The following is an 11,268-nucleotide window of genomic DNA, read 5'->3' as shown; positions in this document are numbered from 1 at the left end:
TTTACAAAATAACACCACATGGAGAAACACTCTTTTTATCATTTATTAACCATTTTACCCTTTAGGTGTCCAGTAATGGACTGTAGCTCATCCATCTTCCTCCCCTAATACATAAAAAGGGACTGTAGGACCACCACTTAACATATTACTGTTGTTATTGTTATTATTATTATTATTATTATTATTATTATTACTATTTTGCATGAGTTCTTGTTCCTTGTTTCAGCAGTGACAACAGCGTGGTAATGGTGTCACAAACACTGCATTCTGTAGACATGCTTGTCATTTTATCAGACATATTTACATTGGCATATTTTGTAGGTGGACATTTAGAGACAGTAGCTCCTCTTTCTCTGCACTCATTCTGTGTCAGCCGCCCACTAGCTCCTCATCAGTAGTCTGTTTCCAGAATTCGGCCGAATACTTTGGAAACTGTAGTAATGGGTGATTACTGAATACAGTTGCAGTTGCTTTAGCAACACTAAGATAAATGGCTATATATACATACACACTAGGTTGAATGTGTGCTGATTATCATCTGAACATTTGATCCAATTGGTCCTATGATTCTTATAGGCTATTATGGCCATTTGTTGGTCTTGTAAAAGTACAGCGAAATGTGTCCTCCGCATTTAACCCATCTGTGGTAGTGAACACACACAGTGAACTAGGGGCAGTGAGTACGCACACCCAGAGCGGTGGGCAGCCAACTCCAGCGCCCGGGAGCAGAGAGGGTAAAGTGCCTTGCTCAAGGCCCAACAGTGACAGCTTGACAAGCCCGGGAATCGAACCCACAACCCTGTTATCGTCTGTTGCAAGTGTTTTGTGTGTTTGTTGTTTTAGTGAGAATGAAAATAACTACTAACTTTAAATCAACCTGATCAGGGACTGCAGATAGATAAAAAACAATTATTCAAAAAAGTCAAAGAAGGAGAGTTCAGGTAACATGATTTATTTTGGAAAGCCAAGAACAGTTTTTTTTTTTGTTTGTTTTTTTTTTCCTGATTTTGGTCATTGTCCTAATGCACAGTGAAGCCCCATCCAGTTATTAGACATTAAGTTTAATCTGAGTAAGTGCTGGTTGAAGAGCGTTCTCAACTGTCCATAAGACTCTTGCTTGCTTTTTTGGCTGTCTTGTCTGTATTGTTTACAGCAAACTATAACCAGGCCTTTCTGGTCTTTTTGTCTTTCAGTTCATGCTGGTGCTGGTTTTCCTATTTATGGTTCACTAAAAAGGTGTGTGTGTGGGGGGGGGGAGATATATTTTGATTCTTATATGTTTACTTAATGTATATTCAAGTACCCCCTAATGCAGAGCCATGTCTGGCTCCCAAAAGTTCCTAAAATTGTGTTGGTTTCCTGTAATGTTGAACAAAATTACAGTCCATTTGGTACCAATGTATGCATTTATTTCCCCCCAGAAATCCAAATGCCATCAAATAGTTGTCAGCAGAAACGTGTCCTCAGACTACTTTACCACCAGACCAGTGGTACCACTTTAAAGTCAAATAAACTCAAATTCAAACATTGGTATTTACGTAAGTATTACCCTGCAAAATAGCTTATTTTTTAGTTGTCAGCTGTGACCAGGCCACAGCTTAAGTTCCATTGTAACAACAACATTGTAAGTTCCAACAGAAGGTCATTTTTTTTAATTAATGTTGGGTGTCATTAGCTTCACTGTAAGCTGTGTATTGTTAGCAGGCCATGATGTATTCCAGGCAGCTTCCCTTGTATCCTAAGTCTGACTTGTGAGATAATAATATATGTGTGGATCATTTTACTGTTAGTTTCTTTACAAGGAATATAGATTATACACTTCCTGAGCTCTTTATTGGGAACTATTAATACTGAGTTGGGCCACCTTTGCTCTAAAAACAGATTACATTCTTTATGGCATGGATTCTACAATATGTTGGAAACACACCTTTGTGATTCTGGTTCCTTATGATGTCCATGCTGCAAATCACCCCAAAACAACAATGGTGTTCTGTTGGATTCAGTTCAGGCTACATTTTGTCCAACCGTCCAGTTTGGGTGAACCTGTGCACCCTTAGCTTTCTGTTCCTGGCTGACAGAAGTGGAACCCAACATGATCTTCTGCTATTGTGGTCCATGCCTCTCAAGGTTGGATGTGTTGTACATTCTAAGATTAGATTAGATAGCTTTTTTGCTCAACACAATTGTACAAAAGGGTTATCTGAATTAGCGTAGCCTAGCATGATTTTATGCATTGCACTGCTGCCACACGATTGGCTGTTTAGATAATTGCATGAATGTGTAGTTGTACACATAAAAATGGCTTGGTGAGTGTACATAGTACTTAATTTGTAAGTCACAAAAAAACAAAACACACAACAGAGTTGTTCATGTTTAACTGTGTGATTGTGTGCTGCATGAGAAAAATTTGATGTAAGCAGAGTTTTAAAGGTATGGGGATATTGACCTTTTGCAGACCCCATTCAAAACGTTATTTTTTTTTTTAGATCCGTTAAAAGTACTTAATAATAATAATAATAATAATAATTCTATCCTGGCATCTTTACAGTATTTCCAATGCCATCATCTCAATCAACCATTTATGAGTAATCAATGGCCAAGGATGTCTTTGAAATCACCTAGCTGTTTGATTTGCTCAGTTTGCATGGAGTGCCTTCTCATGAGCATTCTCCTGGTCTTTAGATCCTTTGGGAAGCCAGTTGGAGCGGATGGGAGGTAGGGCATTATCCCTGTCACTAAACCACAAGTTGGCTTGTTGCTGGCACAAAGAGCATTGGAACTGCATGCTCCAGCAATTTGAGAGATTGGAGTGTGCTGATTCAGTGGTGGCAGGAATCCTGGCCGAGGGTGAGAAGTGTGATCCATGAGAAGAGCACCCGATCCCCTGCGCTCAAGGTTATTTGGATATTTTTTTTGTGTATACACCAGCGAAGTGTTGTCAAGAGACTCTCGTGAGCCTATTAAAGTGGAGGAGCGTGAGCTCACAAGTTGCCTTCTCTCAAGCTGTCTTTTCCGTTCCTCTGGGGTGTTTCCTGATACTGAGAGCTGGGAGTCAGAGCTGTAGTGGTCCATTCCAAGCCTTCGACGCTGGATGATGTTGCAGAGACTGGACACTGCTAAATTAGGAAGAGACTTTTCTGGGTCCTTCTCTGTTGCTATGACCTCTGTACTGCTTTTGGAGTGAAGATTTGGGTGAGAGTGGGAGTGCAGTGAAGACAAACCATCAAAGGACATGTTACGAGACAGTGCTTCCTCTGGTCTTAGACAGCTACCATCTCTTGCTTTGCTGTCTTGAAGCAAGGTCTGGGTTGAACTGGTTGCTTCTTTGAGGTCAATGCTGCAGTGGCGCGATAGAGGTGAACCAAAAGCTATTCGATTCATTCTGAAAGAAAGCTCTTCCTCAGGTGTTATATCAGGTAGCTCTTCCATTGGAAAGGAGCATTTGTCTCGCTGTTGTGTTAGGAAGGATTGGGGTATCTTCAGCCAAGGTTCTGAGTGTAGCCTCTGGAGATGATGAAGCTTGTTCACTTTCCCATGGACCAGAGGTGGATGATGAGATGGAGAGGTTGGCTGAGAGTTGGTCATGCTCTGTAGGTCCTGGAACGAGAACATAGGCTCTGTGGAGCTGGAGGAGACTGTTCCTTGGGGTGATGTGCTAAGATGAATCTCAGAAGGAGATGCACAAGGTATTGAAGAGAAATTCATCTTACCCCATTGGTCTGTTGTTCCCAGTGGAGGAACTTTAAGGTACTGCTTGGCCATCTGCCTTCCACAAGCAAGTGTGTCTGTAGTGATGATAATGACTTCTTTACCTCTAGCCTTGCAGGCTTCCATTAGCAGCTTCAGTGTTTCCTCATCACTGACGTGGATGGCATGGACCAGAGCAGAAGAATCCATGTGGTCCTTTAGGCAGGGATCAGCCCCACTAGCTAAGAGCAAGGACACTACCTCAGGTCCAGCTTGCTCTAAGCAGGCATGCATCAATGCAGTCTTTCCGCTCTTGTCTTGGATGTTTGGGTCAGCGCCATTCTCCAGCAGATACCCCACCATCTTTGCCTTTGGAACCCCCTGGTGGTCAGTTTGTCTGCTTTTGCAGGCAATCATTAGAGGTGTCTCCCCACGCTCATTGCTCTCATTTATGTAAGCCCCACCCTCAAGGAGAAGGCGTGTGAGACGGAGTCGGCTCAGGTAAACAGCTTTGAGGAGAGAGTTGCTGTCTGTGTGGACTACCTGCGCACCATTCATCCTTACTTCTTTCACTGTGATTCACACTTGGCAGATGTTGCCATCACAACCTGTGAAGACATGTAAAACCATGTTTAGTGTTTTCATTGTTCTATTTCCTCTCTTTTTTTCCCCTGCCACAACCCCCTCTTTTAGGAGAAACATATATTTGTTAGGAATTATACACACTGGGCAGATCATCATGTCTGAGGGAAGTAAATAAACTTATACCATGATATCAAATGGGAAAAAAGGGTAAGGAAGAGGAAACAACAAGTTTTACACAGTAGCTCTATAAATGTGAAAAATGAAAGTTGTAGTAAGACAATAACTAATTTATCATACATTATGAAACCCTCACAGCACCATTAACTATTAACATTGTCATTATTTAATGTGTGTGTGTGTGTGTGTGTGTGTGTTTCCAAAGTGGGTATGAGTCTCAGTATGTGGTATTGCTATAATGGTTTCTCTGAATTGTTCTCTTTCATAGTTTTTTGTTCTTCATTGGTTTACTCTAATATTGGCATTCGCAATTCAATGTTTCCTTAATTTAAACATAATTTACATAATTTAAACAAAATTCTAACAGCTAGTCATCAAGTCTGTCATAATATTAATCTGGTGAGTGACAGAAAACAGAAAACACTGATTTCTGCAGTGTGGTAGTCTTGTAGGAATTCATTTTGACATCACTGGTCCATTAGTTTTGAATCGTGGTCCTAGAGTACCCCGCCCCCACACTTTTATCCCTTCTGATTCAGTAAATCAGCCAAAAACTAAGCCTTCCCTGAATTGAGTTGAGTTAAGCAGGAAACAGATTGACCTGTTCAGGGCAACTCCAAGTTGTACTCCTAGTATATGCAGTATACTCTTAATATACACTATACATACACTATTGCACTATTCCAAGCTAGTTATGAAAGTTATGAATAACAGTCATGGGAAAATTAAAGTATACCCTCTTTGAAGTCTATGGTTTACATATAAGGACATAAGACATTAAGCATCTAGCCCTTAGAAGATATTAAAATTAGGTAAAAACAACCTCAGATGAACAACACCTCATGAAAAATTTATTTAGAATATTTAGAACTGTAGAACTACCTTTTGAAGCAATAACTTGAAGTAATCATTTTCTGTATGAAGTTTCTCACATTGTTCTGAAGGAACTATGGAGGAATGACTAGGCCATTACAACCCCTTAATTAATTTCAGCCAGTCTGTTGTTCGGCCAAGCTTTAGATGTTGAATAGATGGTATCAGTATTTTTATTTCAATTGTCTTAGTTTTGCCACAGTGGCATCACTCTAAAATACTTTGGTATACAGAGGACCTTATGGTCGATCTAATGACTGCAAGGTTCCCAGGTCATATGGCTGCAAAACAAGCCCACATCATCACTCCTCCACCACTGTGCTTGACAGTTGGCATGAAGGGTTTTGCTGATATGCTGTGTTTAGTTTTTGCCAAACATGGCGCTGTGCGGTATGGACAAAAAAATCTACTTTGGTCTTGTCCGTCCAAAGCAAATTATTCCAGAAATGTTGTGGTTTGTTCATATGCTACTCTGCAAACTTCATGCAACTTCATGCAACCCTTCCAAACAAGCCATACTTGTTCAGTCTTTTTTTAATTGTACTGTCATTAACTTGAACATTAAACATGCTGAGGACTGTAGAGTCTGAGGTGTAGCTCCTTGGTTTGTTTTTTTACAATTTCTCTGAGCATTACACGGTCTGACATTGGGGTGAAATTGGGGTGAATTAATCTCTCTCACTGTAGGATGGTGGACTTTAGATACTTCCCAGATTAATGGGCAGCAGCAATTGCTTCTAAACTGCTTAAATGTCTGCTTTTATAGAGATGGACTTGATCAATTATTTAAGGGGATTTGATTACCTTTTCAATTCCCATGGAAGCACTTAAAAATGGGTGTACTTCATTTTTAACACATTTTTGTATTTTGGTCGTTTTTGTTAAATAAATAATGAGGTTGTATTATGTCCTGATACATATAACCATAGAATTGAAGTTACACATTGCAATTTACATACAGACATATACTAAAGTACTGTGACTGGCCTTTTAGTTCCAGTTCCAGGTTGTGCAGGTCTCAGTTTAAGCCTCTCCAGCTTTCTCTGCAATATTTTTGTATGAGGCTATGTGAACTCAGTAAGCTGATGCAAAGACCTTGGCTTCATTGTTTGCCAACAGCACAAGATAACATCTTTTGAAGTGCCTGTTCCCTTTCAGCAATCATAGAGAGCTCAGCCTCCCTTTCACTTTCCTGAGTGATGCCATCACTGTAAAGCCCATTGTGTCAGCTGGCCTTGCTGTTACCATCTCCACACAGCACCCTGTGCTTGCAGAACGTCATGTCTCAGATAAGCTTATTGTTTTGAAAATTAAATGTCTGAATGCATCAGTTGGACAGAACATTACACAGGTCTTACCTCAAGCTGTTGCAGAACAGACCCTGTAATGTGAATCTGAGCTATATGTATGTATTTAAATAAATATTAACTATCAAAGGGTGATTATTTAATTAGGGAAACATTTATAATTCATGCTAGAATTTTTATATTTATTCCACCACCAAATAATTAAGCACTGATATCATTATGATTTAAATATAAAAATTTTAATTTTTTAAACAACAGTACTTTGCAACCTTGTCTTTGTCCCCAACCTAGACTTTACTGCCCCAGAAAAAAAGATTAAAAGTGAATAATTCACTACAAATGAATGTTTTTATATAATGACTTACAAAGATAAAATATATATTATTTACATTCATATAACTATTTTGAATATTTTAACAATATATTAACATCCCTAACATTACCATCATGTACTATAACAGCCTGCGATATATTTTCTAAATATGACACTTCTTATATTATATAACAATTTCTTAAGATGTATTCAGTCAATAACATTTATAGTTACACACTATTTTACCAAAACAATTAAATGTTCACATTATTGTTTATATGTATTTAAAGTGCATTGTAAACTAGCTAATAAGCATTGTTAGAAAAAAAAATCCTCTTTTTTCTGATTTCCATTTATTTAAAGTGTCATTACCGTAACACATCTTTACCAACACAAAACTGGTTATGTTAATGACAGGTTTTCAATTTCACCATCAGTGTCTTTAAACTGTTTAGAAGTTATCTTAAATACATTACTTCCTAAAACTAATGTTTTATAGATAATATGGCTGTAAGAAATCAGTAGAGCTCTAGAAAATATAGGAAATAAGTAAAGTGTGAAAATTAAGTAAACCCTTTGGAACTACCTGGATTTCTGCTACATATCCATTATCATTAATGCATTAAGCAAAGATTCCCCTGAATGACACAGCCTCATTCCTCCTATATCTGTTTTTTTTTTTTCAAGTTGGCTTTTGAATGTAATGAATGTCTTTGCTGCATTAAGAAAAAGCAACGTGAAATTGCAGCTTTTCAAAGCTGCCCTTGAGAGACTCTGTCTGTCAGATAGTCAGTAATGACAGTCCATTTCCACACAGCAAACACGACTGAGTGTGTTAAGCCAATAGAAGAGATAGCAAATGTACAGCCTTTGTTGTTTTTCCTGGAATTGGCCTTAATTCAAGCCGAGGGGATGTGCATAACCACAGTGTGTAAACCGCACTTTCCAGAATGTTCAAACGGAGATCGTTTTGAATTAATTAAAAAAAATATTCAGTCTGGGGATTTGAGTAAAATCCTGGAAACAAATGTATGTTCTAAAGAAGATGAAGCATTATCCCTGTTACTAAATGCATTATTAACATTTTATTCACTAGACTACAAACACCTAAAAAATTTACCAACAAGGTGGTCTACAAAAGTGTCCACTAAGTCTACACAGTGTTTAAAAATATCAGCAACAATAGTATGCTTTACAATACTGTAATAAAAACAAAGTATATATTTTTAATTAATAGTTTACATGTAAAGATTGGTGTCAGACAGTGGCTCATTTCACAAGTTGTGTTTAAACCCTGACCGCTAGATATCAGAGTTTGTCTTCAGATCTCACTGTTCTGATTGTGTAAAAAGGAAACTTTTTGTTTACTGTAGATTTTCTGCATATGATGGTGTGTTTATAAAAAAATTTATAATATATCACCTTGCTTACAGTATCACAATATATGCCAATATATTTAATTGTAACCCCTGCATTGTGATACATATTGTAACTTCCATCATCATGAACCTACAAAGTGCATCAATATGGTATCAGATGTAACTTATAAAGGTGTTTCACCCTTATATCATCACAGTATCTTATCCACTATCTCAAATTACACTGATAAAAAAAAATACAAAAAATGAAAGAAAAAAAATTAGAAATAACAACAAAAGGCAGGATGGATACAGAACGCATTGCTGTTAGCAACGGTCACCCAGTTACCATGGAGCACCTGTGCATTGCATGAGTGTAGCAACAACTTCTGCCCCTGTCAGCAATGTTCTGCTGAGCTCCACCGGGAGAACCTGCGAAGCTTCATTTGTGTAGGGATTTAAGCAGGAACCACACAGATGAGTGTACACCAAACAGAGTGAAGAGGCCTCTGGACCCCCTCCAGCTGTTCTACTCTACCAAATTTTGTAAAAAGCAAAGAATCATAGTCTTGTATGCATTTGCACTGAACATGGAGAAAGATGTATTGGTTGTACGCAGTGTGTTAAAAGGGATGCTGAATGTGTACTCGAGATTTTGAAGAGGTCGCAGAGTGTTTCTATTCTCATCAAAGTACAGCTATTGAAAATGCTTTCAGTGCTGTTCTCTAACAACAGCAGTGCTCAAAGGGAAATGAGAGAGATACATTTGGTTGGGACTTGAATTTGTGCACATCAAATACTGCAGTGAATACTCTTGTTTATATCCTTATGAGGAGGGGAAAACAGGTACTACTGACAATTAAATGTATTGAAAATAAAAAGACATGCTGATGAATGAAGCACTCACCCAATAAGCTTGTAGGGAGATGTTAGCCGTGCTGGTCTCCTCTTGGTTGTGTTAACGCTGGTTTGCCTGGCTGATTTGCCTGAATGTGGAGTAAATGTGATAGAGTGTGCGTGCATAGCAGGTGTGACGTTGGTTCGGTCTGAGCGACAATGAGCAGAATTACTCACACGCAAGAGAGCTGTACTGGGAGGGAGAAGGAGAGAGGGAGAGAAATAGCAGCGAATAGACAGTTACAGACTCAAGCTCTTGATTTTCAGGCAAGAACATAACATGAACATATGAGAGTTAGTGTTTTCTAGGCAACATTTTAATTCGGACAAGTAAAACATCCACATCTTCATTGAAGAATGAAAAATAGTTCCTTTCTCTACCTTCAGACAGCAATGTATGGAAAATTACATGTCTTCTGTGAAGACATATAAATATCAGAAGGTGGGATCCATAAAATAATCCCTCAGTGGAATTACTGGGCACTTTATTAGAAAATATGTCTTGGTCCACCTACATCTAGAAAATGTTGCCCATCTGCTGATGCATAATTCCTGTTATGCTGTTTCATCCTGTAGTTCAGTTTCTGACCACAGAGTCGCTCTTGGCTGGAAGACCATTCTCAACCCAACAGAGAGATGACTGAGGTGGGTAAAAAGCCCAGGCAAACACGGACACACTCACACCAATACCACCCACAATACATAGTTGTTGTCTACTACTGTGCTGAGAATGATTCACTGCCAAAATAATATTTGATCAGCAGCAGTCCTGTGCTCAGAGTTCCAATAATGAGGAGGTAGATATGAGGTAGAGGAAGTAGGACAAATTGTACATAACATAGATATAGTCTATAGTTGTACACCTACAGAGAGAGGGCCTAAAAGGTATGAGGAGCTTATAAAGAGGTCAATAAGTGGAAGGACAAGATATGTGTTTCTTATTTAGGGAATGATCATTGAATGTTCCTGTCCATCTATTTTCTTATGTTATTTGCTTCAGCGCAGTGATGCCCAACTCGTGCCAGTGTCATTTATCTGTCTCTGCCATCTGTGAGTGTCCTACGCACTGGTTCCCAGACAAAGTGGATGATGGCGCCATCAAGTGTATTGCAGGGCCTGTACAAAACAGGAAATAACTCTGACATGAATTCGAGAATTATGATTTTCCTGAAATAATGAGAATTGTGTATCTGCCTTGCTGGCTCTAAAATAAGAAGCAGCTTTAACATCTACAATAACTGTCGCCAGGTTGAGTGGAAGGTGAGATGGCGTAGTTTCAGTGCACTTGAGCAATGCCATCGCCATGACAACCAGTGAAGGGAAGATTGGACGCATATGAGCCTTGTTTCGTGAGATTGTGCACACAAAAAGCAAGGGGGGCGGTGTCACTCGAGTTCACATGACGATTACTTCCACTTTACAGCAAGTCGCCATTTCTGTCATCAGTGCCTGCTTGTGTTTTCTTGTTTTTTTTTATGACATAGATGAAAAGATGACATAAAGGTTTGTTATGTTGTATTACTACTCTGTAATCACCTCTATAAACTTTACAATCTACATGAAACTCTCTTGTAATATATAAAATATAGCTTGTGATCTCAGTCCAGGGAGAGGCTGAGTCACCAATCATACCCAAAACACTACATCTCTTGTATGAGTCTCTGTGGTGGCTCTCGCTACTTAGCTGGGAGGCTAGAGTCCTCTCTCTCATGCCAGAAAGAACTAAGCTTTTGCTAAGCTTCGCCACTTCACCCCACCCCACCAGCCACCCAGGTTGAAAGTGCCTGGGCATGCACTGGAGCCCAAGGAATGCAGTATTGCCATGTACAGGGATTTTCGAATGTGACCTGGCTTGCTCTGCCCCAGGTCCCGAGGCTGCTTGAGCACAACCTCTGCCCCAGCCTGCATGGCCATGCTAAGGTGGCAGGCAATGACATCAGCTTTGCCACAAAGCTCTGCTTCTGCTACTTGTAGCTACACACATGGACAAAAGTGTTGGTACCACTCGGTTAATGAAAGAAAAACCCACAATGGTCACAGAAATAACTTCAAACTGACAAAGGTAATAATA

At 39.2% G+C, this 11,268-nt stretch overlaps 1 protein-coding gene across 1 annotated transcript; it reads right to left on the bottom strand.

Moving 5' to 3' along the window:
• Positions 1-25: 25 nt before the first annotated feature.
• Positions 26-9,666, bottom strand: ankrd34ba (ankyrin repeat domain 34Ba). Its single transcript, XM_072658683.1, has 3 exons — positions 9,579-9,666; positions 9,208-9,390; positions 26-4,295 (listed from the first exon to the last, which is right to left on the bottom strand). The coding sequence occupies exon 3, from the start codon at positions 4,243-4,245 to the stop codon at positions 2,590-2,592; it is 1,656 nt and encodes a 551-aa protein (XP_072514784.1). The 5' UTR covers positions 4,246-4,295; positions 9,208-9,390; positions 9,579-9,666; the 3' UTR covers positions 26-2,589.
• Positions 9,667-11,268: the final 1,602 nt, after the last annotated feature.

The sequence above is a fragment of the Salminus brasiliensis genome, chromosome 16, assembly GCF_030463535.1.
Source record: "Salminus brasiliensis chromosome 16, fSalBra1.hap2, whole genome shotgun sequence".
Lineage (NCBI taxonomy): Eukaryota > Metazoa > Chordata > Actinopteri > Characiformes > Bryconidae > Salminus > Salminus brasiliensis.
The sequence above is the reverse complement of the archived record's forward strand: the minus strand, read 5'-3'. Positions and strand labels throughout refer to the sequence as shown.